The 26,060-nt window shown below is 33.9% G+C and overlaps 3 protein-coding genes across 11 annotated transcripts; 1 reads left to right on the forward strand and 2 right to left on the reverse strand.

Moving 5' to 3' along the window:
* Positions 1-268: 268 nt before the first annotated feature.
* On the reverse strand, positions 269-4,351 carry LOC110715714 (calcineurin B-like protein 4). Of its 9 annotated transcripts, none has more exons than XM_021894315.1 (9): positions 4,182-4,351; positions 3,266-3,343; positions 3,067-3,177; positions 2,877-2,965; positions 2,467-2,549; positions 2,268-2,327; positions 1,703-1,811; positions 1,183-1,195; positions 269-960 (listed from the first exon to the last, which is right to left on the reverse strand). In XM_021894315.1, coding segments are annotated over exons 3-8 (348 nt in total). In that variant the 5' UTR covers positions 3,072-3,177; positions 3,266-3,343; positions 4,182-4,351; the 3' UTR covers positions 269-960; positions 1,183-1,193. The 9 variants fall into 9 exon arrangements, 8 of the variants coding, with proteins under 8 accessions (XP_021750007.1, XP_021750002.1, XP_021750006.1 ...); XM_021894316.1 differs by having other exon boundaries at positions 648-735; XR_002510339.1 differs by having other exon boundaries at positions 1,183-1,811; positions 4,182-4,350.
* A 6,092-nt stretch (positions 4,352-10,443) lies between these two features.
* On the forward strand, positions 10,444-15,412 carry LOC110715966 (subtilisin-like protease SBT1.8). Its single transcript, XM_021894585.1, has 2 exons — positions 10,444-12,406; positions 14,426-15,412. The coding sequence occupies exons 1-2, from the start codon at positions 10,747-10,749 to the stop codon at positions 15,094-15,096; spliced, it is 2,331 nt and encodes a 776-aa protein (XP_021750277.1). The 5' UTR covers positions 10,444-10,746; the 3' UTR covers positions 15,097-15,412.
* A 181-nt stretch (positions 15,413-15,593) lies between these two features.
* Positions 15,594-20,635, reverse strand: LOC110715967 (guanine nucleotide-binding protein subunit gamma 3). Its single transcript, XM_021894586.1, has 5 exons — positions 20,092-20,635; positions 17,354-17,406; positions 17,185-17,229; positions 17,057-17,101; positions 15,594-16,184 (listed from the first exon to the last, which is right to left on the reverse strand). Exons 1-5 carry the CDS (start codon positions 20,257-20,259, stop codon positions 15,641-15,643), a joined length of 855 nt encoding a protein of 284 aa, XP_021750278.1. The 5' UTR covers positions 20,260-20,635; the 3' UTR covers positions 15,594-15,640.
* Between the last annotated feature and the right edge of the window lie 5,425 nt (positions 20,636-26,060).

The raw sequence follows: 26,060 nt of genomic DNA on the forward strand, positions 1-26,060 counted from the left end.
TTTTTTATACGTCTCTTTTTTTGGGTGTGGGAGGGGGGATGGGTCAGAAATCTGAAGGCTACTTTCTTCTTGTTATCTCTGTACACCATGCTCTTTAATGGAAGGAACAAAACAGCATATAAGCATAGTTGCCTAAGCTCGTCCTCAAATGATTAAAACAGGACAACAATAAAATATGCAAAAACCCGAGATCAAGTAAAAAATGACTGATAATGAATTACAAAACCTGAACCAGTAGCAACAAAAAAATTATAAATTTTGTCCTCAATTGTTCAATAAAAAATTACTAAGCTCTTCAGAGACAAAGTACACAATAAAGAAGTTTAGCACTTCATAGTGTTTATACATCTACCAGCAGTCCACCAAGTACTGAAAATCATATTCATGTTCCACGGTCAGGACCTTTGTCCCGGATAAAAATACAGTTCAAAGATTACAAATATATATTTCATATATACTTGTATAGTTGTATAGAAATGGAAAACATATAGAAGCATAGTTCAAAGGTCAACAACAAAGTCTTAATCTTAATGTACTTGGCATTAACTTGCAAGTGCAAATCCACCAACTCTACAAAATTTTAGCTTAGTTTAAGAGCATAACAACAGTCATAATAATGCAGACTATCAGCATCTGCAATATGATGAGATGAAATAATGCAGACTGACATTTAAGATAAGAGTTCCCAATGAATGAACCAGCCTCCATGTTCTACCCATGAAAGCAAGACAAAGCCTGTTGTAAATAAAAAAGAGATATTAAGCACGGAAAAAGATCAGGCACTACTTTTCATTTTGATCAGAGAAACTTTGATTTCTAGTGTATGCCAATAGAGTTGTACCAATATTTGAAAAGTCGCTTCAAATGTTTACATTATCAAGACTTATCTTACTGTGGTGGACTGGTGGTGGTGGTGGTGGTGGTGGGGTATGTGTAGAAAGGGAGGGATGCCCTAGATTCCTAAACATCATCATCCATGGATTAGAAGCCAATATAAAGACCTTTACTTTAGCAAAAGAAATTTCAGGATCATCAGTTTACATGTTGACATTCACTGGTAATTATTCTTTCTAAAGTGACAAAGCATGCCAATTATGTACCAACAAGTAGCAACTCAAAAGTTACCAATGTAGAACACTTAACTTATAATGAGGTAAGCAGAGAAGAGAAAAAGGCTCAAACCTATCACACGCTCCTGGTAGTGAAGGCTCAACATTAGAAGGAAGACTAAAGACAACCCAGAATAGTTGCAAAGCCAAATAAAAAAGATCAAAACTTTATCATCCAAGAAAATAATTATAATCAAAAGTAGTTTATAATCCAAGAAGCATAAAAATCAAAAGTTCAAAACTTTATCACCCAAAAAGCATATAATATAATCAAAAAATCAAAACTTTATCAGCTAATAAACTTATAATCATTCAATTTAACCCAAAATCAAAACTTTATCATATAGAAAACTTATAATCATTCAATTCAATCCAAAAAATGAAGTGGGATACCTCAGGAGAGAGACGCTTGCGGTAACCACACTAAGGAGCGTGGAAATCAACGTAGACATAATCAAAAGAAGAAATAGTTTAACCAAAGTTTTTTGCAAAAACCAGCTTAGTTCACTAACAACCCTTTAAATTTACTGCAAAACAAGTTATTGAGCTATCTAGGAACTTCGGGCTTAAATATAAGTTATGGTATCGCTTACACTTCATTTTATCTTTGTCAGGAGTTCTAGGGTGAAAGACACTCAATGATCGAACAAACTCTCCAAACTCAATGCAGCCATTGTGGTTGACATCAAAGAGATCAAACATCTGCAATTATGCAATTAACCGAGTAAGTAGGGCTGTGGCAAAAGGCTGTGATACATTTTAAGTCAGTACAACAGCCTGGGAAGTGCATATAACAAAAAAAGTAGTGAATTAGTAATTTGTCAGCATATGCAAGGCCCTAGATAGTAATAAAATCCACCATATATATCAGTCTGACTGCCAAAACGACACGTGACACCTAGCAATCAGTGAATCAGATCATACACTGATATTCCCACAATTCAAATTGCTAAAAGGTTGTCCAGATTTCTGAATTCTGAAGTAATATAACTTCAAGAGTTCATACTTAATAAACACTGCTCAACTTATCTTGTAAGGCAAAAAATACTTCAGTATTATGTAAACTGAAGGAAAAAGAACAAGTGAACAACTATAGATCGGAAATTCTTGCATGAAATATGGGACATCAGCATCTAACAACAAAAAGGAAACACATACTCTCTCAAGAAAAAGGCTTCTCTTCATACTATTCTTAAATAATGCAAGTTGAAGTTCTTCCTGATCATCATAATTGAAAATCGTATTAGAATAAAGAAACAATAATAACTTGATATAGCAATAATATAATACATAACAACTCTTCATTTGCTACCATATAAAACAGATTATCACTTATACATCAAGGATATTTATATACCTTTTGAATAAAACCATCTTTGACAACGGAGTTGCTGAGTTTATTGAATAAGTCATATAAAAGATCCACTTCATCCTCAGTAACTGCAACACAAAACAATCAATAAATTATCAAGTTATAAATATTTATTTTGTCTAAAATATTTAGGTAATTTTGGGCATAGCTTCTTTATTTAATTTTTTTTAAAAAAAAAAAAACCGAAAAAGAAGTATGTAACATTACTTTTGTGAAAGAAAAAGAAAAACCTTTCAAAAAATATGGAGTAAAAAGATCATATTTTGTACCAAAAATCAAAATATTGTGCCAAATATTTCAGAAGTACCAACTCCGAGTCCAACATAATTTCTTAGTTATGGCACACATATATAAGAGTATAAGTCTTCTACTTATAAAAGTAATGCAAAATTTACCTTTTTTCATCTTCGATATTCCCATCTTCAGCTTGATTTTCCTCGTCCATTTCCTCATCGTCTTCATTGTCCACTTCCAGAAAATATTTCTGATAAATGTTACTATTGTCAGGATCTTCTGTTGCTTCACAAGACAACTACAAATGGCACAAGGCTCAAACCAGGCAGGCTAAAATGAATAAAAACTTACATCATCTTTAGTGACTGGTTCTCCAGGAACAGTTAAAGGAATTGGCTCAGGCTCCAGCTCTTTTTTATAAATTTTCTTCATCTCTTCTGCAACAGCTTGTGCCAAGGAGTCCTAAAATGCTCATCGATTAAAATTAAGTAAACGTTTGATGTGGTTAAAACCGCAAGACAATAAGAGATATTGGGTAATAACTAATAACCTTGTGACTCTCATCCTCTGGATTAAAAGAGCATCCTTGAGGCTCAACTTCAACTGCTGGAATTTGTGAAGGTTTATTCTGTAAATCAAACAATTCATAATGGACACCAGTCAGACAAGGGAGCTAGATCATACGCAGCCAGATATAAAAAGAATCAAGTAATAGACTCTGTGCATCAAATATATATCTAAAATCAAGGGATCTCATAAGAGACTTTGACCCAAAGATCAACAAAAAAGATATCCAAATTTGACAAGCCAAATACTTTACATAACATGTGTAACAGTATAAGCACCTTTTAATGGGAAATAAATAATCAAATGTCTACATACTTAAGGACGGGAAGCACAATAAGCGGAGTGAATCATTAGATGATTAGGTTAGCACAATTCTATTCAAAATGACAATCAAATAAAGAAGCAGGAGCTTAAAGTATTTGAATACCAAGTTTCATACCCTAATTTGCAGCCAATGACCTGTTTTTCTAAGATATCAAATATTTTACTAATTATGATTGACTAAAAAAAGAAGATTGGATGATGCCTAAAATAATCGAAAACCAATTGAACAAATAAAGACAAAAAAATCGAAAACAAATCGATCAAATAAACCCCAAAACAATCGAAAGCCAATCGACCAAATAAAGTCAAAAAATCGAAAACAAATCGATCAAATAAACCCCAAAATAATCGAAAACCAATCGACCAAATAAAGCCAAAAAATCGAAAACAAATCGATCAAATAAACCCCAATAAAAACGAAGCGATTTTGCTGAAATACACCCACAAAGATTCAACCAAAAAAATTCGAATACACATTGAACATATCGAAAACAACAGGAACATATATGCAAAAATCCACGACAATCAAACCCAAAAATTTGAAACTAAATCAAGAGAGAGAAACAAGATCGAACCTGATAAATGTGACGATCAGAAAGTCATCTTCCACAACCTCGGACGCTGAGAAGAATCGAAGCCCCATCGTCGAAAGCGATGATCGGTGGTCTTGAGTTGCTGAATTTTTCTCTCTCTAGGTTTCTATCTCCTTGCTTAATCAAATGCTCTGACCCTTTCCTTATGAGATGAAAACAGAGAGAGGGAAGTCGGTCTAGAAGCAAGGGGCCCACTCTCAATTACAGCTATCACAAAAGGCAATTGATTAAGCAAGGGCAATTTGGGCAATTCATTAATTATAAGGGCATCTATGTAATAGCACCAGAAATTACTATTCATAAGCTACAGTATTTAGTTTTGCACTTTTATAATGGTTATGGAAATAGGAAACCATCAACACCGTGTACCTTTCTTTTCTTAAAGAAAAAAAAAACTAATGTAACATATAAATAATACAAAGTTAAAATGTTGTGAGTATGACTAAGACACTAGTAATTTGTATTATCTATAGCGAAAATTAAGGAAGTCATTGTTAAAAAGAAAGGGGGGGAAAGTAGCAAATATGTGGGGTTGCGGTGTCCGTTAATCTACCCATAACGCCCTCGAGAGAGAAGGCTTTGATAGTCAAAATTCAAAAGGAGAAAATAATTGGCATACCAATGACCAGCTTCTTTGAGTCGGTGTGTTGTGTGTATGACAACAACAAAGATGTATTGATTCTTAATCATATAGCCGTTACACTTTGATAAAGACGGGAGTTGCATGCGTTAAGTCTACAATTCTATGGCAATCCTAACCTCCCAATTTGTCTTGTTGTAAATGCTAACCTTAAAATCTCGCCTCTCTTTCCGGGGAGTGTTATTGGAACTTTTTTTTTTTTTTTTTTTGAAGAATTATTGAAACTTATTTAAATGGAATAAATTCGAACATAATTGAACTCATTTTTTTTTTTTGAACTTTACTGTAATAAGTTCAATTAGTTTTGAACTTATTGCGGTATAATTAACTTATAAAAGGACATTAGGATTTTTTTCAATTATATAAGGGTAATGCTATACATAGCCCTTATGGCTATATATAAGCATTGAATTTACTCTTGGAAAATGTATACAGTTAGGAATTCATGACAAAAACACGCGCAAATCGGTGTAATTAGCGTGTTTTTGTCATGATTTTCTAAATTTAAACAATTTTCAAGAGTAAATTAAATGCTTATATGTAGCCCTTAGGGCTATGTATAGCATTTCCATTATATAATACCTCCGTTTCATGTTTCATTTATCATACTTGTCAACACATAACTTTATTAACCATTAATATTTCTAATTAATAATATTATAAATTATAAAAAGTATATTTAGAAATTTTTCTAACTAAAACTCGCTTAAGCTAGTCAAAGTATAATTTATGAATAATGGAAAAACCAATCAACTAAAAAATCCGAGAAAATGTTAATATGGGTACTCACCATTGAATATTATTTGAGTTTATTAAACTTTTAACCAGATTTATTTTCCTAAAAGTCGCATTGTAAAGTGAATTTGGATTATATAGTGAAAAGTATAGATGGAAGAAGAGGTTATTAAAATCTTGTACGAATGACAATTATCAAGACAAAACTATAACTACATACGAGTATTAAACTAATTTTGTACTTTGTAATAGGTTGACACTTGTCTATTGTGGAAATTTTGATCAGTCGTACAATCATAAATTATTAAGTAGCATAATCAGAGTTTAGTGTGATAATGAAGCAATTTTCCCATATAAATTTCTCTATGTATTCTATTCATTTTTTATTTTGTGTTTGTGGGTGGGTCAGTGTGTGTTCCATTATAAGTACTGTATTTCATTTGGTGGATTGATCACGATTAATAGTATGGTTGGAAAAGGTTTAAGGAATATTTTGAATTGATGCGCATTGTTCATATTTATTAAGTTGAGTTCAAGTGAGATGAACTTATTAGATAAAAAAAATTAATTTATTGATCGTAGATGAGTTAATAATAACATACGTAGTACAAATTAGCAAGGTGTATGTTTCAGTACATAGTTAAATTACTACAGTTAAAGATTAGTTGCATTTGAAACATCAATGTTTAAATAATTTGATTTATTAGGGGCAAACATGAATCAATGCAAGTGAAATGAGTATTAACATGTTCAATATATATAAACTTCCTCAATTTGTTTCATTTTACATGATACATTGCCATAAATTTAGTACGCAATAAGCAACAAAATACCAAGTAGTATGAAGTTATCTCAAAGGATATTATTTCCTTTTGATATAATTGTTAAAAACATTTGGAGTGGTGATGTATATATTTCTAATACTATTGATATAAAAACATGGGTACATTCTATATATAAAAAAGAAATTTAGTTCATTATGATGATTAAAGAGTCTAATTATGAGAGGATAGATGTTGATCCTTATATTTGGAATTTTTTAACTTTAAAGCTAAGATGCATGTATACTTTATGGGTAAAGGCTACATATACAATTATTGTATGTAGGGGTTGTGTCAATAATTGTAGTACGCGTTAAATTAATTGGTGTCATTAAATGTAATATTGTCTTTTTCCTTAAGTGTAAAGACCTAACCTTGGTACATTTTCTTTCGATGTAAATAGATACATAGAATTTATTTTTTCCCTAAAAATCTAAAATTAATACAAGGCTCACTTAGCTTTTCCCTATCTGCATAGAATAAGGCTAACTTATTTGTAAAGTTGCATTGTAAATATTCAAAACATTTGCGTATAATAACAAAATAACAAAGACAATCTTCACTCATACACTCTTATGTTCCATCACCAAAGCATATTAATTGATTGGCTCTATTTTATTGCACTTTGTTTCTTGTCATTCCTTTTTCATTTTATTTGGAACTTATTAAAAATAGTTTTATTGATTTTTCCTCCGAAGCATTAGATCATCAATCATAAACACTTGCTTCTCTCTTCTTCCACAACTTACCCCTCAACATCTAATCATCATTATTGTGAACTCTTCGTGGATCTTTGAACCATAAAAAGTGATGAATATATACTCCCTCTGTTTTATATACTTGTTCGATTTTTCTTTTCCGACTGTTTTTAAATACTTGTTCCATTTCCTTATTTGGAAAGTTTTTAAAATCTATATATATACTAAAATAACAACCGTTGATGTCATCATATCACTGCCTACGTATCACTTTTTTATTTTATTGTTTTCCTCCAAAATGTATGGATGATGTCATATTTTTCCTATACAACCTACCCTATTTAAAATTGCTTTGAAAATTAAATTCCATTTGAACTTTTAAATTTTGGGTTTTCTAAAGATATTATGTTATTTATGATTTGTTAAAAATAGTTAATAATACTTTGTGTAATTTAATTGAAATTTTCTAATTAAATATGAAAATTATGCACTTTTAGAAATTGTATATTCATATTTAATAAAAAATTAATTAGGTAAACGGAGGAAATAGTTTTTTTTCAATATGTGTTAAAAGTCTATAATTCAATTCTTATTATAAAACCGTGTATCGCACAGGATTAACCTAGTATATAATTTTTCTCAAAAAAAAAAACCTAGTATATAATTAATTTCTCTCACCAAGTGGATCCAATAATATTAATTCCATATTTTCTCTCTTTCAATTCTCTCCACTACTTTTGGCTTTTTTTTACAATTTTGAATTCTTCCACCAACCCTACTAGCTCCATACTTTATCACTTTCTCCAATTCCTCCTACAACTCTGCACGTGGAGAAATGGAGCAAGTATTTAAAAATGGAGGGAGTTTTAATTTACTTAGAGCACATGGGAAACAGAATAATAACTAATATGAATGAAACAAGGAATAATAAGTAGATAAGAATTTTCTAAGTTATGAATATACGAAATGTGAAAGGTAATAATGTGAATCATAACACAGACATACAACTTGCCCTTCAATGTTAACCCTACTCTGGAACACCCATGTTTGTTTTAAGACTTTTTTGGCATTCCAGTATTGATTCAAGATATAACATCAATCTTGTTCCCTTTAAGATCATTAAGTTATTAAGTTCATATGTACCTTTTGCATATTTGTCATCCTTGCATCTCCAAATGCTTCTATGTGGCTTATTTACAAGAACTTGCTCAATGAGATTGATTGATCGAGTTGAACTTTGCTTTATAATTTGGAACTTGATTCTCAATTGATCTTCAAGTTTCTCACCATGATGTGATGTAGCTACATGTTGCTGATTGACATATTTATCCAACAGCCGCTCCCCTGAAATTAACACTAATCACCATTTGCTTAATTATAATCATCAAAACCAGATTATCTCAATAGTACTTTATTTCTTCTTTCCAAAATAACTTTAATTTCTAAATTTAAGTTTTGTACAATTCACATACATTACTTTGATCGATACCTAGACTTTATACAAGATCAAATTAAATATACGAGTAATCATGTAATCATATTAGTACTTATTAAAATCGTTACAATGTACTAGACAATTATGAATATCAAATTTGTATCATTTATATTCATTCATTACACTAGTAGTAAAATTAGATATATACAAATAGATTTAAGGTCAAATGAGAAGTTTGTTAAAATGAGAAGGATTTTATATACATACATTTTGTTCTGAATGTGCAATTTTTTATTTATTATTTTTTTTTAATTGAATGAGCATATATTTTTCTATTTATATTTGATGTGCATGAAATTTAAACAAAATGTGCATAATTTTACTTCTAAATATACATATTGTTTACTCTCTTATTCATTCACCAAAGAACAAATATTTGGCAGAGGGTGCACAACAATACCAATTCCAGTAGACATTCCAAGTTATCCTTTAGATTTAGGGCCCGTTCTCATTGACTGAACTGAACTAAAATGAATACTTTATAAGAGAAGGAAATTAGGAGCTGAGCTGAACTGAACTCAACTGAATTTCAACGTATGAAAACAGACCCTTATAGTTGCTTAGTTTTCTCATTCAATCACCTAAAAATACCCTCCTTATCTTTTTCTCTAAATTTATTTCCATTCCATAGTTGTGCACTTGTGCAACAACATTCATTGGCGATTGTTGTGAGGAGCTTCAAAATGAAAATCTATGATCTAAAATAGTGAAGATGATCATATTGCTTCAACTGGAGGGAAGAATTAATTGAAGGCAAGGAAAAATAATCATGAAACATGTGAGAGGAAGAAAGAGAAATGACGAATAGTAAAAATTGGAGATGACGGTTGATCTTGATTAGATGGAAGAATAGCGTGATTTGTGAGAACTAAGCTCTATAATCAAGGATATTTGATCAGTAGAGAGATGGCGGGAGAGATGAAGTAGAGTAACATGTTTTTTTTTGTTCTAATATCAATTGTTAGATTGCTCATATATATGAATGGTTGAGATTCCTTTTCATCATTCTCATTTTAAGATCTTTCTCATTGAATCACAATTCCAAGTACAGGTATGTAGCGTGCCATGCCTCGCCGTATCTGGGGGTGGCTCGTGTCGTGCCGTACCTGCATCTTGTCATGCCAGGCATCGAGCCTTCCATCATATTTTTAATTTTTTTTTTAAAAAAATCAATATATATTTTTTTGAACAACTTTTAAAATGGATATCTATTTAAAATTATTTTATTAATTTATGTTTATTTTTTTTATTAATATATTATTGTTTTTTTTATTATCATAGTTCTTTATTATTATTTATGTTAATTTTATGGCCGTGTCGGGTCGTGTCTAGCGGGCCAAACTGCCGTGACGCCCGCAGGTTCGTGTCATCCTCACGCTAGATTTTCAAAATTTGTTCACTGCACGACCCACGACCCACTGCTCGATCACCGTGACGTGACGTGTCGTGTCGCTGGCAGGCTCGTGATGTTTCGGGCCCATGCCGGACGGCACGACCCATGCCCAGCTCTAATTTCAAGTACTCCACAAGTATATATTACCTCCGTTTTTTTTGTTGACATGTTTTGACTTTAGCACTATTCACATTTTTCTTTGATCGTGTTTTGTGTTTCATACGTAAAGAATAATATAATTATGTGACGTCTTTGTTAGATTCGTCATGATATACATAACGCTTGAATATGTGAATTGACAAATGTGACTAACAAAACATGTCAAATAAAAAAAAATGGAAGAAGTATGAAATATTTTGAAACAAACAGACTCTAAATTTGGTTTAATGTCTATATGCTCCGTATTAAGGCGTACTACAATCCGTATTTTGTTTTCAACTTGTTTTAAAACAAACGGGAAAAAAACGAGAGAGAGATTCACTCGCACTTAAAAATATCAAATGGTCCCACAATCCACACTTTATCAATGAAGAGGATAAATAAACTACTAAATCAGTGGCAGTTATTGTAATTTATTCCGAAAACACAGCCTCATTTCAAAAATTCAAACACTATAAACTCCGACAACATTTCCTGCAATTCCTTCCATCCCTCCTCCTTTCTTCCCCCATGACAACACTCGCTAAATTCCCCACTTTCTCTCTCCTCTAAAACAACAACTTTCAGTTACCCCAGAAAAAAAAAACCTTCAAAAACTCCATTTTAATGGCGTCTAAACTCAAGATCTGCTTCTTCCTCTTCTCCCTTTCTCTTCTTCAATGCTACCCTTTAATGGCGGATTCGAGTTTGTTCAGGAAAACTTACATTGTTCACATGAATCATCACCAGAAACCTTCATCCTTTAACACCCACCATGAATGGTACTCCTCTAACCTCAATTCTCTCTCCTCTGAATCTCTCTCTTCTTCCGATTCTCCATCTTCTTTGCCTTCTCTTCTGTATTCTTACTCTGAAGCTTACTCTGGCTACGCTGCAACGCTTACGGCTTCCGAAGCCGAAGCGCTGCGGAAAAACGACGCCGTTTTCGGAGTATACGAGGATACTCTGTACACTCTACACACTACTAGAACACCGGAGTTTCTCGGACTTGATGTCGCCGGAGAAGGGTTAACCGCCGGCGACCACCTCGATGCTTCCGATGTAATTGTCGGAGTTCTCGACACTGGGATCTGGCCTGAGTCGAAGTCATTCGACGATAAGGGCATGCCCCCCGTGCCGAAACGGTGGAAGGGCGTGTGCGAGTCAGGCCCCGAGTTCCCTCGTTCTTCCTGTAATAAAAAACTCATCGGCGCACGGAGCTTCTCGCACGGGTACAAGATGGCGTCGGGAGGGATGTTAAACTCGGACGACGTTGTGTCGCCTCGTGATACCGACGGACATGGTACACACACTGCGAGTACCGCCGCTGGAGGACATGTAGCAAATGCTAGTTTGTTGGGGTATGCTAGTGGGACTGCACGGGGGATGGCACCCCGTGCAAGAGTAGCGGCGTATAAAGTTTGCTTCAAAACAGGGTGTTTTGGGTCTGATATTCTTGGTGGAATTGATAAGGCAATTTCTGATGGTGTTGACGTGTTGTCCCTTTCGTTAGGAGGTGGATCAGCGCCGTATTTCCGCGATACCATCGCAATCGGCGCATTTTCAGCGATTGAGAAGGGGATTTTCGTGTCTTGTTCCGCCGGAAACAGCGGGCCAACACGGGCATCGCTTGCGAACACGGCGCCGTGGATTATGACTGTTGGGGCCGGCACATTAGATCGGGATTTCCCTGCTTTTGCTGCTTTAGGAAATGGTAAGAAGTTTACTGGGGTTTCTTTGTATAGTGGGAAAGGAATGGGGAGAACAACCCGTGGTTTGTATTATGGTGGTAATGGTAGAAGAAACGGGTCAAGTAATTTGTGTATGCCCGGGTCATTAGACCCGAGTTTGGTTAAAGGGAAGGTAGTGATGTGTGATCGTGGGGTGAATGCGAGGGTGGAGAAGGGTGAGGTGGTGAAGGAGGCTGGTGGAGTTGGGATGATATTGGCTAATACGGCGGCGAGCGGGGAGGAATTGGTGGCGGATAGTCATTTATTGCCGGCGGTGGCGGTGGGGATGAAGATGGGTGATGAGATCAGGGAGTATGTGAGGAGTGCAGGGGATAAGGCCACGGCCGTGTTGAGTTTCGGAGGGACCGTGTTGAATGTGAGGCCGTCGCCTGTGGTGGCGGCGTTTAGCTCTCGTGGGCCGAATATGGTTACACCGCAGATTATGAAGCCGGATGTGATCGGACCCGGGGTTAATATCTTGGCTGCTTGGTCTGAGGCTGCTGGACCAACTGGGTTGGAGAAGGACACTAGGAAGACTCAGTTCAACATCATGTCAGGTATATATTTGTTTTGGATTTGTGTAATTGAATGATTGCATTGTTTGATTGTTGAATTATGGTACTAGATTCTGGTATATTTGGATGTGTTTCTGTTTTTGGAAATATGGTTGGTGTGTATTGATTGATGATTATTGAATGCAGGTGAATAGGATAGGAGTGAAATTCTTACAGTTTAGTTTCACAATATAATGTTGGATTGCTTTCATGGTTTCACAATATAATGTTGGATTGCTTTCATGAAAATAGCTATACTTTCCTAGATTGGAAGTCCATCCAATACTATCATCTTGTTTAGCGTCGTGTTTAATTAGCGTAGAGAGAGCCACAAAGGGCAATGTAGATGGGATTCAATCCCAAGTCTTGGATGTCACCATACAATAACTTCAACCATCTAAGTTGAAATCCACTAGCATCATGTTAGATACTTACGTCGCAGTATATTAATAGCTTATCCAATTTCGGTTGTTATGCTGTTGAATTAATTTGAAAAATGCATGACCTGCTATATTTGGGAGTATAGCTAGTGAATGCAGGTGATGTAATAAGTAATATTGTTGAGATGTTTGATTCAAGTTAGTGATATAGTTTCTCTTTATGTGAACCTAGTAATTACATTTGTATTTGGTAGTGAGTAGTGACATGATTCTGAGCATGTACATTAATATAGTTTGTTTTAATTTCATACATTGTAGCATGATACAGTATACACCACAATTATTCATGAAAATTCTTTCCTATTTTATAAGCTTCCATGTTTGCAATTACATCTCCTGGTAAATATTAAGCCGTGTAGCTGACCTTGCTACCTCATCAAAATTATACTTTATTGAAGCAGTAGGTAATTGTCACTTGTTGAATGTATGCGTTCATCTGCATCTGTTAGTGTCTGAATTGTGAGCTTTTTGTCCAAATTTATCAAGAGGGTTGGTGCTTTTGAGCTGTAATGATTTGCAAGCGCAATTTTCGTTCATAGTGATGTTGATTTACAAGTAAATATTGTTGACTATTACAAGGTGGCTGTGTGCTTTTCTTCATGTTTATTTCTAATTTGATAGTTTATAAGATTCAGTCGTCCTTGATTTGATTAAGAAGTTAGGTGAGTATTTTCAATAAATTGTAATCAAGCATTACCCTGTTCTAAGAGAGCATATAGTTTTCTAGTTTGATGACCTTCCATTGACCATGTACAGAAAAATTTAACAAGAAATCAATGTTTTTCTGGTAACCTACATACTTTAAAAACTTGGACCAAAATGATAAGGCTTACTCATGCTTCACTTTGAAAGGTAATTGAAACCAGGCAACATAATTTGTTGTTTTAGGTTAAAGGGCGTATAATAAAATGTCGTAGTTGGCACACACAATTTTCCTGCTTTCATGGACACCATTTAAGATATTTCTGCTTTGAAATAATCTTCTGTAGTCCTGGAATGTCTACAAAAGTCCTTAAATCATATACGAAATATATAAACATACACGAATTAGATTAGGGTTGGTCTGATTTTGTAAGCCAAGCTTGTAGAGTTGTAGATCATACTTTGGTCTTGAATGTTGAAGACAGCAGAAAGTTGTTAACTGGCATGCTGCCTTTAATCATGCTTATTATATTAGTCAATGCAATAAGGAAGCATAATTGTCCTTGCTAAAAAGGGGATGTCCCCTCTTTGAAGCCGGTATACCCAGTGTTTAGTAACTTTAGTCATAATGAAATGATTAGGCTTACTGATACTTTTAAAAAGTGATGCAGCAACATGATTTGCGGTTTCAGGTTATGGGGATATTAGAATGGCAGTAGCTGGCCTATGTTACCTTTATTTGATTTCATGGTCCCATCTTACATTCTGAATTATGTCTCTCATAATCCTTATAATTTCTAGAAAGATTTTGCCAATGTTGGATGCTTTTGTATGGCAATGATATTGTATATTGTTGTAGTAGTGAATATGAAACGGATGATGTAGAATTCGATTTTTTGAGAATCCGGGTTGTTGACTCTACTGTATGTGATGGTTGCAGGAACATCTATGTCATGCCCACACATTAGTGGATTAGCAGCATTGCTTAAAGCAGCGCATCCTGAATGGAGTCCAAGTGCAATTAAATCAGCTCTCATGACCACTGCTTACAACCACGACAACATGCTAAAGCCACTTCGTGATGCCACTGATGGATCTCTCTCAAACCCCTGGGCTCACGGAGCAGGTCATGTGGACCCCCACAAGGCATTGAATCCAGGCTTAGTGTACGATATCTCAATTGATGACTATGTTGCCTTTCTTTGCGCCTTGGACTACACTCCGCTGCATCGCCAAATCATTGCCAAGAGGCCAAACATTACTTGTTCAAGGAAATTGGCAGATCCTGGCGATTTAAATTACCCGTCATTCTCTGTCCTATTTGGCAAGTCAAGGACTGTCCGTTATACTCGTGAACTTACCAATGTGGGTGCTGCTAGAACTCTGTACCAAGTTCATGTTGATGCACCCCCATCAGTAGGAGTGAACGTGAGGCCTTCAAGGCTTCTTTTCAGGAGCGTCGGTGAGAAGAAGAAATACACAGTAACTTTTGTCACAAGAAAGGGTAAAACAGCTCCGCCTACAAAAAGTGCTTTCGGGTCTCTTCTATGGACCAGTAAGACGTACCAAGTTAGAAGTCCGGTGTCTTTTACATGGTCTCAAGTAATGTAAGTTCTATTTATCATCCAGCTGGGTGGTTGCATTTTCTGCAGCATCACCTGATTTCGAGATGCTTGCTAGAAGCTGTAAATGTAGTTTGGAGAGAAGCATGATGCTCAAATCTCTAAATCATTGCAGTTGAAATCAAATTCGTATGCTTTACAATGGGGTGGGAGCAACAAGAGGTCAAGTGTGCTTAATTGTAAGGGATTGTAGTTGAGATTAGAATTATTAGTCTAGCTTTTCAATCAAGAGGTAAAGAAAATTTGTTGCCCATTCGATTTGATGTAATTGGGCCGGAAATATGGAAGGAAACTTTTATCTTTAATGGTGTGTTGTTTGATGGTTTAACTATAGAATGAAATTTTAGCTATGATTCCATGTGTTCCTGATGCTGTAATGTGCATTAGCTCGCAAACGATGCATGTCTTTACGATGACTAAAGTTTGATACTGCTACCTCTGTTTTACAAATCTTGTATTTGATAGAATGATAAAAGAGCAAAGCGACCAGGGAATGAACAAAAAAGCTTCATGTTTGCAATATCAATTAAAAGCTAACAGCATATACAGGGACAGAAACATTTTGTTATACAGTCTAAACAGCTTAAACAGGATTTGCAAATTTCTGAACATGTAGGGCATTTAGGACAAGAGCAATTGCATAACCCTGAACATGTTGGGCATTTCGGACAAGAGCAATTGCATAACCCAGAACAAGCTGGGCATTTCGGACAAGAGCATTTACATTCACAGCTACAACAGTCTAAGCACGGAAGAGACTTTAAACAACTGCAGCAATTTGGGCAACTTCCACAACTGCAGCAATTTGCGCAACTTCCACAACTGCAACTACTTGCACAGCTTCCACAACTGCAACAGTTTGCACAACTTCCACAGTTTCCACAACATGGTTTCTTGGGACAGCAGCAGGAGCAAGGATTACTACACCAACAGCTATACTTTGGTAACGAACAGCTGAAGCACGAGCAGCAGTCTTTCAAACGACAGGAACAGCATCGCGGTTTTTTGAGATGGATAGTGCAGCTAGTGCATCCAGTACAGCAGCAAACCCATGATAACTTGAAGCATGATGACCCACTGCATATTCATGACATTGACAGAAGTGCTCAAAACATGATTAAAATAACTCCTAAATTCCTGAAGTGCTCAAAACATGATTAAAATAACTCCTAAATTCCTTGATTTTTTCTTGTATTAAGCATGTCCTATCTTTTTTCCCCTCTTTAATTTTTTCTTTTCTTTTTGTAGGGTCAAATTATCCCATGATTAACAGGAATAAATACTTTAATTTGGTAGAACGAGAAGGAGAAACCGATGGTCAAAAGTACAATACGGTATGGAGTATTAGCTCCTCTTTTTCCTTTATCTGTTTCCAGGCCACTTCTTTATTTCAATTAGTCTCAATTAATAGGGCACATTATAAATTTAGCAAGTTAGATTTGAACTTTATCATATAACCGTAATCATATCCATAATTTATGTTACTCAGACACGGCTAGAAGTGTCAAAATACGTATGAGTCCAAGTGTCGAACACATCAATTTATGAAACTTTTTTCCAACTTTGGATCAAAATGAAGTATGTAAGTGTTATACCAATTTACAAGTGTTGAGTACTCCTATAGTTTCATAGCACCCAACGAAGATTTTAACGAAAGACTACATTGGGGATGAATGTGTACATTTTAAGAGCGAAGGCTAATTACTTTATGTATAATTGAGGATGATCCTATTATCAGGTGAGTGATTATTTAAGGATGATGGAAATATTATCTTTTCAGCTGCAAATATTACCTAACATTATAGTCCTACAAATATCACACAAAAATTCTGCAAAACATCTTCCAAGATCGTAAACGGATAAACCAACTGCATCATGCATTGAACTAAAGTGCTGAACTTGCTAGTTTTAAAATAGCAGAGAAAAGAGGTAGAATAAGAACAACATACCAGAGCCACTTCCATAGATAGCAAGACTTGCCGGTTTTCTGATTTCTGCATTATTTGCAGACACAATTTAGATTAAGCGATAAATGATTGACTTACAAGTTAGTGAATATACATTGAAATCATCTTACGTTGGAAGCAATGGATCTGCATTTGCTGTGACAAAGTCAGCAATCCTGCCGAATAAGCAGATCAATACGCAAATTTAGCATGTTCCAAGATAAAAGTTTAACATGCTATATTATGCTAAGATAAAAAAAACACAGATGCTATACAAGGCTATTGCAAAACCAAGCATACTCTTTGCAGCATCTGGAGGCAGGTTGAAGGCGGTTGGCAAATTTCAACTCTTCCTGCTTGCAAGAAAATTTAGTAAGAATGTTGAAGCATTAACAAACAACTAATAGTATACACTAAATTAAAACAGAAGAATTCGGCAAGTAAAATACTTCTATAGCTTAGTATTTCTTGTTGGATAGACACATAGGGGTCGATGTTAGGCTCATCAATCAAGTACTCAAGCGTATCCATCACAACATACTCCCCCTCCCAATCCGTGTCTATAATGAGGATTGAACCGTTGCACCAAGGGGAAGGCAAGAAGCTAGAAGGTCTCACCTATCCTCCTTTTGCAGATACATCAATTATCAAACAAAGAGTGGTTTTTGGTCCAAAAGTACATGACTATAAGTTGAGGTTGTTGTGGTTCGAGTTTAAATATGTATGCATGATTGTGACTTATTTTTTCAATTTCAAGTGAGCCTAACATATGTTATTGTGACCTTTATTTAACAATTACTGCGTATTGTGGATGCCAACTACTTGAGTTAGTTAAAATCTTGGGTGGGTATCCAAAACATGAAATTATATCCCCGCGTGTCTCTCTCTACCCAACTTATTAACAATAATAGTTTTAAAATTGCTTTCAGCAAAACTTTAGCATCAATTAAGTTTGGTTAAGATTAGTTCAGCAAAAATAGGTTTTTTTCTTTTAAAAATGTAAAGTACAAAATTAGAAACATTAGTGGCTAAATATACTGTATTTTCATACACACACAGGAAAATCCAAAGAAGGCCTACCCAAGCCATGGGCCGGCCCATGATTAAGCAATGGTACAGCAATAGTATTGTTGCAAAATGCTGCTGTCATAGTGTCATGTATGTAACATAGAGTAGCTGAGTAGTTGGTTACATACTTGCATGGGACATGGGTTTTTATTAAGTTAAAGGTCCAACAATTCTTGACATTTTATTGGAGGATTGGTTAACAAACTACGGAGTTAGTATGGATCAAAAGCTAGTTCTCTTTGAAGCGGTCCCAAGTCTCCCAACGGATCTTCGAGACGTCTTATTGGAGGACTTGAGAAAAGTTGCGTGGCCAAGACTAGTTCCTAGTAAGATGGCTTTGGTTTGTAGTTAGGAATAAGCCTCGTTTGGCATTAGCTTTGTTTTTATTTTTTTTTTCTTCTTGTTTTTGTTGTTAGGGGCTTGCCCCTCTCTTTCACAGTTCACACACACACATAAAAAACCACACTAAATCTTGACATGATTTCCCATCAAAGCTAAGGTTGATAACCAATTGGCTATTAGTGTTGTAGTGATTGAGGCTGCACTTGATTCCCATTGCATAGGATTGGAAAAATACTCCTTAATAATTTTCTTAGAAACAAATAATTATAATTGGACAAATTTCAAAAAATAATTTCCTAGAATACGGGACTCTTCTTTGAAAGTCTATATGGAGTAAAACTGAGCTCAAAATACCATAAACATGCAAACAACCTTAATTTCAGTGAAAATTTTATTTTCTTACTTCAGCCTGGTATAACATACTGACATTTTAAAGCTTGTTTTTATCTATAAAAAGAAATAAATCTTCCACTTTTTCTTTTGTCTGGATCAAAATGTTTTAGAAGAAATGCAATTTTCGAGTTTTGCATTGTCCAGAGAATTATCAGATTACTATTGTAGAACAGTATTTAACTATTTTTAAACCCCCAAAAAAGAAAAAGAAAAAGAAAAAAAAAAAAAAAAGTCATGAATGAACTTAAAAAAATTACAACGAACCATTCCATTTTTCCAATGCAGCAAATTCTGAGGTTTTTATTCCAAGTACAAATAATAAATAAAAAGCAGCCAAATAAAATAATAAAAATAAAATTAAAAAAGCCAAGAATTTAAGTTACTGGGTACTAACTTACCATACATGTGTAGTGTTGTAGGCCTAGAAAAGCTTAGACATACACGTCTTACAAACTTACCCGCAATCTCTTGGACACCAAAATCATGTACTTGTACATACATTCTTAATAAAGACCAATATTCTACTTTGTGTGTTATAACACGTTAATTAAGGAAACTCATGTGACGAGGAGAAAGAATAAGAAATGGATTAAGAATGTACACAATCGTTCCATCTTGGACATGGAATAAAATGTATACGTGCTTAAACTAATTTTTGGAGCATATTCTATTCATCATGACTCGTTTATTATGGAATTTAATGTGATGTCATATGAGAAGAACGAGCTAATTGTCACGAAATACTTCATTTGTCTTTAATTACCGCTATTGAGTAAGATAAGTTAAATGATGTAAAATGACATGGAGGGAGTAATGTGAAATGTTATTTCAAAACCGACCAAAAAAGCTAAGGATTGTGTTAGTCCTGTTTAGATATAAATTGACAAGCTTATAAAGTAGTACTTGTTTTTGGAGTAAGCTAAGGTTTCTAAAGTACACATTTAACTTGTAATTCCTCAAAAGCCTAGAAAATAGGAGTATTTGGTAGGGAAGTAACAATTTAAAGCTTCATATTTTGAATGGTAATAATATCACCTATTACATGAAGAATGTTTATTGATTTGACTTGAATTATTAAACAAACTCAAACAAAATTTAAAACAACAATTATCCTTCTAAAAAAACTACTTGTGTATGAATAAGAATAAATTAAGTGGTAATTTAGTTATCATAGAAAATACATGTATAAATAAATTAATTAATAAATAAAGTTAGCATAAAATAAGTAAACTAACCTCTAGTAAGCTTTTCTCTCTTTCAAGCACTTGAAGTCTAACCATTTCCCTTCTTCTTCCATACAAATCCGGTGGCGACTTCGGGCGTGGCGGTGGCAGTGACTGAACCTTCGGGTTCGAACCCAAACCCGAGCCTGAGCCTGAGCCTGAGCCCTCAGTAGTTGCCATACACCCAGTAAATTGACCCCAAAACCTTGAACTTAGCTTGAGAAATGAGAAAGGAGCTAGAAAACTCAAGCTATCTAAAAGTGGGCAACAATATTACAAAGTGACAAGAAATAGCAAGCATGTATGGGGTTGGTAGAGAGGGCTATAAGATAGATGAAATAACAATACACAAATAAATGAAAATGACTAACTTGCTCTTTTAACATAACTCTATCGGAGTATCCGAAATTACGTTAAATTATTTACGAATTATACCGTAAGAATAACGGGTTACCTAATTCCCCGGTTTAAATAGATATGTTCATGTTATTTTATACTTTATATAATCGTAACACATTTATTTCGAAGTCTATTATACGGAGAACAAGTTAGCCAAATATCCTAACGCGATAGACAACTATCGCAATCGTTCTCTCTCTTCATTAGAGTGAGGTGTAATTTTCTGACATGAACAATTAAGTGAGTGAAGAAAGAGAAGAAAAGAAAACAGGGTAAGAAATGTAGAGACATGACATTTAAGGCGTAGGGTGGACATTTAGTACAGTTGCTACTATTATTGATGACTTACATAATTTAAGACTGTATATATTTCTTTATAAAAATATTTGGCAAATAAATACATTTCTTATAATAATAATAAAATAAAAAGTAGTGAGAATTATTGGTACAAAGGTTGAAAATATTGATGATATATAAACAGTAAAATAAAAAATGAATGATGGGTAAGTGACATAACAATGGAAAAATGTGCTCTGGTTTCTTACACAAAATAGAAAATACACACAAAACACAAAATAATTAAACTGACAAATATTTGGTGGTGTGAGTTGGAGTGGGTGTGGTGGGGTGAAGTTTGGCTTTTTATTTTTGCAGTGTTAGCAGAGAAGAAACGGGCGATAAGCACAACGCCTTTCTTTGCCTGAATATCACACGTGAATTCTAAATAGTGACTAGGAGTGAGTAGTGAGTGAGATTTCACCGTGTACTTGCCCCACTAGACCCTAACCTAGAGGTATATGTAACCGTATCCGATTACTAATTAATCTGAATTATGAGGTTCATATGAAATCAAAAGTGTTTAATGTTTACATAAATACATGATCTAAATTGATTTGAGTTGAAAATAACGTGACTTGTGCTTGAAAAACGGAAGGATTGTGGCTTGAAATTGAATCTCATGTAAATGAACATCTTGTTATTGATTTAGATTTCGAGTGTGTAGACATATGGAGTATTATGAGTTTAACTAAATTTCAGTGTTGAGTCATTCAGTTAATTAATGTCAACTTGGTTTCATCTATATTCGAGTTGAATACGAGTACTACCCAATACCGATAAAGTTTTATCATATACTTCGTAATTAATATTCGATACACAATTATCATTAACAGTTTTATTGATGTTTTTGAATATTTATAAAATATAATCCACATTCATTAAGCCAAATATGTGGTAACTAAAGACTTTATCACCTTTTACTCTTTTAGGCTTTCATTTCCCGTATTTTGATTTGCTTATTTATTTTGAGATGAAGAAATTTTGAATATATGATGTTTATGGTGCAATATTAATTTTTAAATATTTTGTACTCTGTAACAAGTTTTTTTTTAGGACTTGTAATACAACTAATACAGTAATACAAGCATACATGTAGATAATACATATTGTATACAGTATATAACTACTGGTTAAAATGTTTATTTATAGTAATATTTTTGTAAAATTAGTAAAAATAAAACATTTTAACCGGTGAGAAAAAGGACCGACAATTTGTACAACAATGCTACAATAATTTTCTTACAAAATCAGAAATAATGTGCAGAGTAAAGATGAGTTTTTTAACCGTATGTGAACAAAAGAATAAACGATCCCTGATTTTGAGAGCAAAGTTGGTAGAAATAAGTTGCTGCTGTAAAAATGCTTTATTTCTGAAATTTGTTTTGGCTTTTTCTTTTTACCTCAAAGTTAAAAAAAAAACTGACGATTCTTGCTACAACTTGTACCAAGTTACTAACTTTGCTTTGTTCTACAGCTTTTACTTCCACGAACCTCTTCTTTATGCATTGCCTTTGGCTTTTGGGCACTGAATTATATTGCATGGACCTAGGTTGTACAAAAATGGGTATGAACATAAAACAGGTATGTAATGCTAGTTTTAAAACTAGAGGATATAGCATATAGGTAAGGTTAAGTATTTCGTATTATACAGCGCGTATATATATTTAAAGAAGATGAAAAAAACATTAAAAAGTTCATACTGCATATAAAAAAACATAGTTTGCTAAAATAGTTAATGAAATAAACGTAAAATAAAACATACTGCATATTAAAGTACCTTAGTACACATAAGGATACACGTGCAAATCGTGTGTTCGATATGGGTACAATGATCTATTGAAGCACCATGCACCCTAGGTAAAGACTATGGATAGGTAAAGAAAGGAAATTTACAATTCGTGGACTATGGCAAGAGTGCATGATGAATTGTGCACTAACGGGGCGTTTGGTATGAGAGATGGAATTATGTGGTTAATATGGTGGGATAAGGATAAAAATCATTAATTTCATTGTTTGGTATGGATTTGGGATTAGATTGAGATAATAATAACTAATAAAAATAAATAACTATCCTTAGTATCCTTTAGTCACTCTCTTCTCTTTTTTTTCATTAAGGGTAAAAACGACTTTTATCCATTAAATTTAATCTTCATCCCTTGTACCACCCCCTTAGTTATTATTTTAGAGGGATAACTCCCTTTTATATCTCCATCCCAGCCGTCCTCCTTATCCCCAACCCTTTGAATAAACAAAAGCCTAGTTAGATCCTTTCTCTTTAATCCTTATCCCTCATCTAAGTAAACAAGCTGTAATAGAATAAAAGTGCATATATTACTGTTTTCTTTGTTCCTTATTGTTGTTCTCTTTATTTTGTACTTAAATTGTTAAGATTAAAAAAACCTAATTAATTAGAAGTAGATGTATTACATTTATTAATGTTGAATTTCTTTTATACTTATATGATGGGCAAGTCTTATTTGCAAATTGTAAAAGTAGTAAAACTGAAGTACAAAGTACAATTTATATAGCAAATTATTTCTGACATAACCATTAAAAGATATTAGACGAGTGTCATCTAAACTTTATACACACTTGTAAAGTACTTGTGTATTTCTTGTATCAAAATCCCCTCATACCTTCAAACTTAGTAAAGAATTTTTTTAGGGTGATTTAGAAAACATCACTTTATTTTAGCGTTAATACAAATACATAAATGCTACATGTAATAAGGGCTTATTTTCATCAGCTTAATTTTAGTTCAGTTCACTTTCTAATTTCCTTTTCTCTATAAACAATTAAGTTAAATTAAGTAAACCAGAACAGACCCTAAACCGTGACAAACTTGCATTAGATGGCTTCTACTACAAAGATGGTCTTACATGCATTAAAATTTGAATTCCAAAACAAATCAAGGTCCAACCTTAAATTAAAGATATCCATGGAAGGGTCCTCTAAGATCAAAGAAAAGTCCGTGGTTGCGGATGAGTACATTTACTGCAGCCTACATCAAGAGAGAATGTTGAGACGAGGTTAAGATACACGATCATAGTCTAAGATTTAAGGCACAGCCTGCAGTAGTATCACTACCGGCAATGGGGAAGAACATAATGATCAAATCCGAAGAATTTCAATGCCTCGTAATGAGAAGATTAAGATCATGATCAAATCCGAAGAATTTCAATGCCTCATAATGAGAAGATTAAGATCAACCAAACAAAATATACAAAACCAATCCAAACATATCAATAATTTAATGTCAAATCCTCAAGATCTGATCATTTTACTGTTGTTTGGATGAATGAATTAAAGTAATCTAGTAACATTGCACAAGCTCAAACTTCATCTCTGATTCAGATTGCCTGAAAAAGAAAATTAAGCTAAATTAAATGGTTACCAATGCCATCAACATCATAATCACTATCACTACTAGCACCAGGTTCCCTCTTTCATTCATTTAAGCTTGATTACTCGATCCTTCCACATTCGTCTTTCGAGCTCTTCTAGATCAATCTCTCCCTCACTAACATCTTTTTCCGCAATGTTCCCACACCATAAGTCATCAACTTCTGTTCCGGCCTACAATCATTGCAAATGACAAGTAAATAAAATAAACTCAAACCAAATTTTCACCATTCAAGAAAATGGGAAATTCCCTGTTTCTCATGGTGTTTCTCATAATGGCATTTTCATGAATAAATCAACAACTTTTTCATTATTGTGGGCTCCATAATTGAATAAAGTTGTTAGTTTATTTACGAAAATGTCATGTGAGAAACAAAATTTGTTTCTCACCATTAGAAACCGGGGCATCCTCAAGAAAATCTCAACAAATTCAATTATTGTTCTGTTTGTATACATTTAACATCTACTTTATACCATGCACACTTCAACACTAAAGAAAATCTGAAAATTAAGTACAATTATCACTTACATTCAGTGTTTTAAGCAAAAATTCAATCTTTGATTAAATTCCAAACTTCAACAAATGATAATTCAGCGAATAAAGCAATAAGGGTTCTGTAAACCAAATTTTATTCAATTATTATCACGCTCTAAAACTCAGAAAAAAGCACATTTGATTCAATTATCAAATTAGGCTCATAATTTTCGTTCTCTAGCAGCATAATGCTCAATTGCTCATTGTGGTTTTTCAGAACCTTAGTAATTAGAATTTAGAACCAATAGTTCAAATATTAAAAGCCTAAATTTACTATGCAGAAAATTAAATTAAATTAGATCAACAATGAACCCTATATTGTGAAAGTGTTATTCGAAGAGACTACAAATTGCCTCATTAGCTGTTTCAAACTTTCAGTAGAGGATAGAAATATCAGTAGGTGCCTTAGAGATAGACGTTTTTGAAAATTAAAAGTACTCCCTTCGCCCCAAAATAAAATTCATGGTTTTTATTTTGGGTATTTCAATTCCAAAATTACATTATTCTTTCTATCTTTAGTAAGTTTTTTTTCTTCAAATATCTCAAATCAACTCTCTTTTTAAGTTGTATATTTAATGTTTTTCACTCTTATTTTTTCTCTCCATCGTTTTTCTCAAGTTTGTACTTTCCATAACTAACCTAATGAATATGATTGGTTCTTAATTTTAAATTAGAAGTATGTTATTGGTACATTTTTTTTTGCAAAGGATTGATGACATGGTATCATTAATCTATCTTTGTTTTATTCAAAGACATCCTTTAATATTTTGTATTTCCATTGAAATATTTCATTATTGTTATTTGTCTTATTCTTTCCTTCTTAATTCCCGTGTAATTTTACAAACAGGAATGTAATTTAGGGACGGAGGGATTACGTGTTTTTACAGTCTATTTAGGTAGTTTTCGAGTTTAGATTAGTTGTTCATAGCTTATTTTGGCTTGATTTGGTTTAGTTGTGATCATACGATGCTTTTATGGGTAGATTCGTTGTTGTTTTTTTTTTTTTTACGTATTTTAGGATTTAACGAAGATTTTTGGAAGTTTTACGGAGTTGCGGATCGTGATCATAGCTTGCAATTCACCTAGAAAGCCAAAGTTTGAAGTTGAATTCACTTAACGGTAATTTCCAGCCAGAGACGCCCAGGCCATGTCACTCAGGTCAGTGTGTTTTGAGAAAAGAAAGTTAGAAGTTGAAGTTTCATCCGAGGCACGCCCATGTCGAGTCGAGTGTTTTGAGCTAGCAGCTACGTGCTAAGGGAAGCATGGCCGTGTTGAATGCGGGCATGCCCATGCCTCGTCAAGTGAA

The sequence above is a fragment of the Chenopodium quinoa genome, unplaced genomic scaffold (assembly GCF_001683475.1).
Source record: "Chenopodium quinoa cultivar QQ74 unplaced genomic scaffold, ASM168347v1, whole genome shotgun sequence".
Taxonomy (NCBI): Eukaryota; Viridiplantae; Streptophyta; class Magnoliopsida; order Caryophyllales; family Amaranthaceae; genus Chenopodium; species Chenopodium quinoa.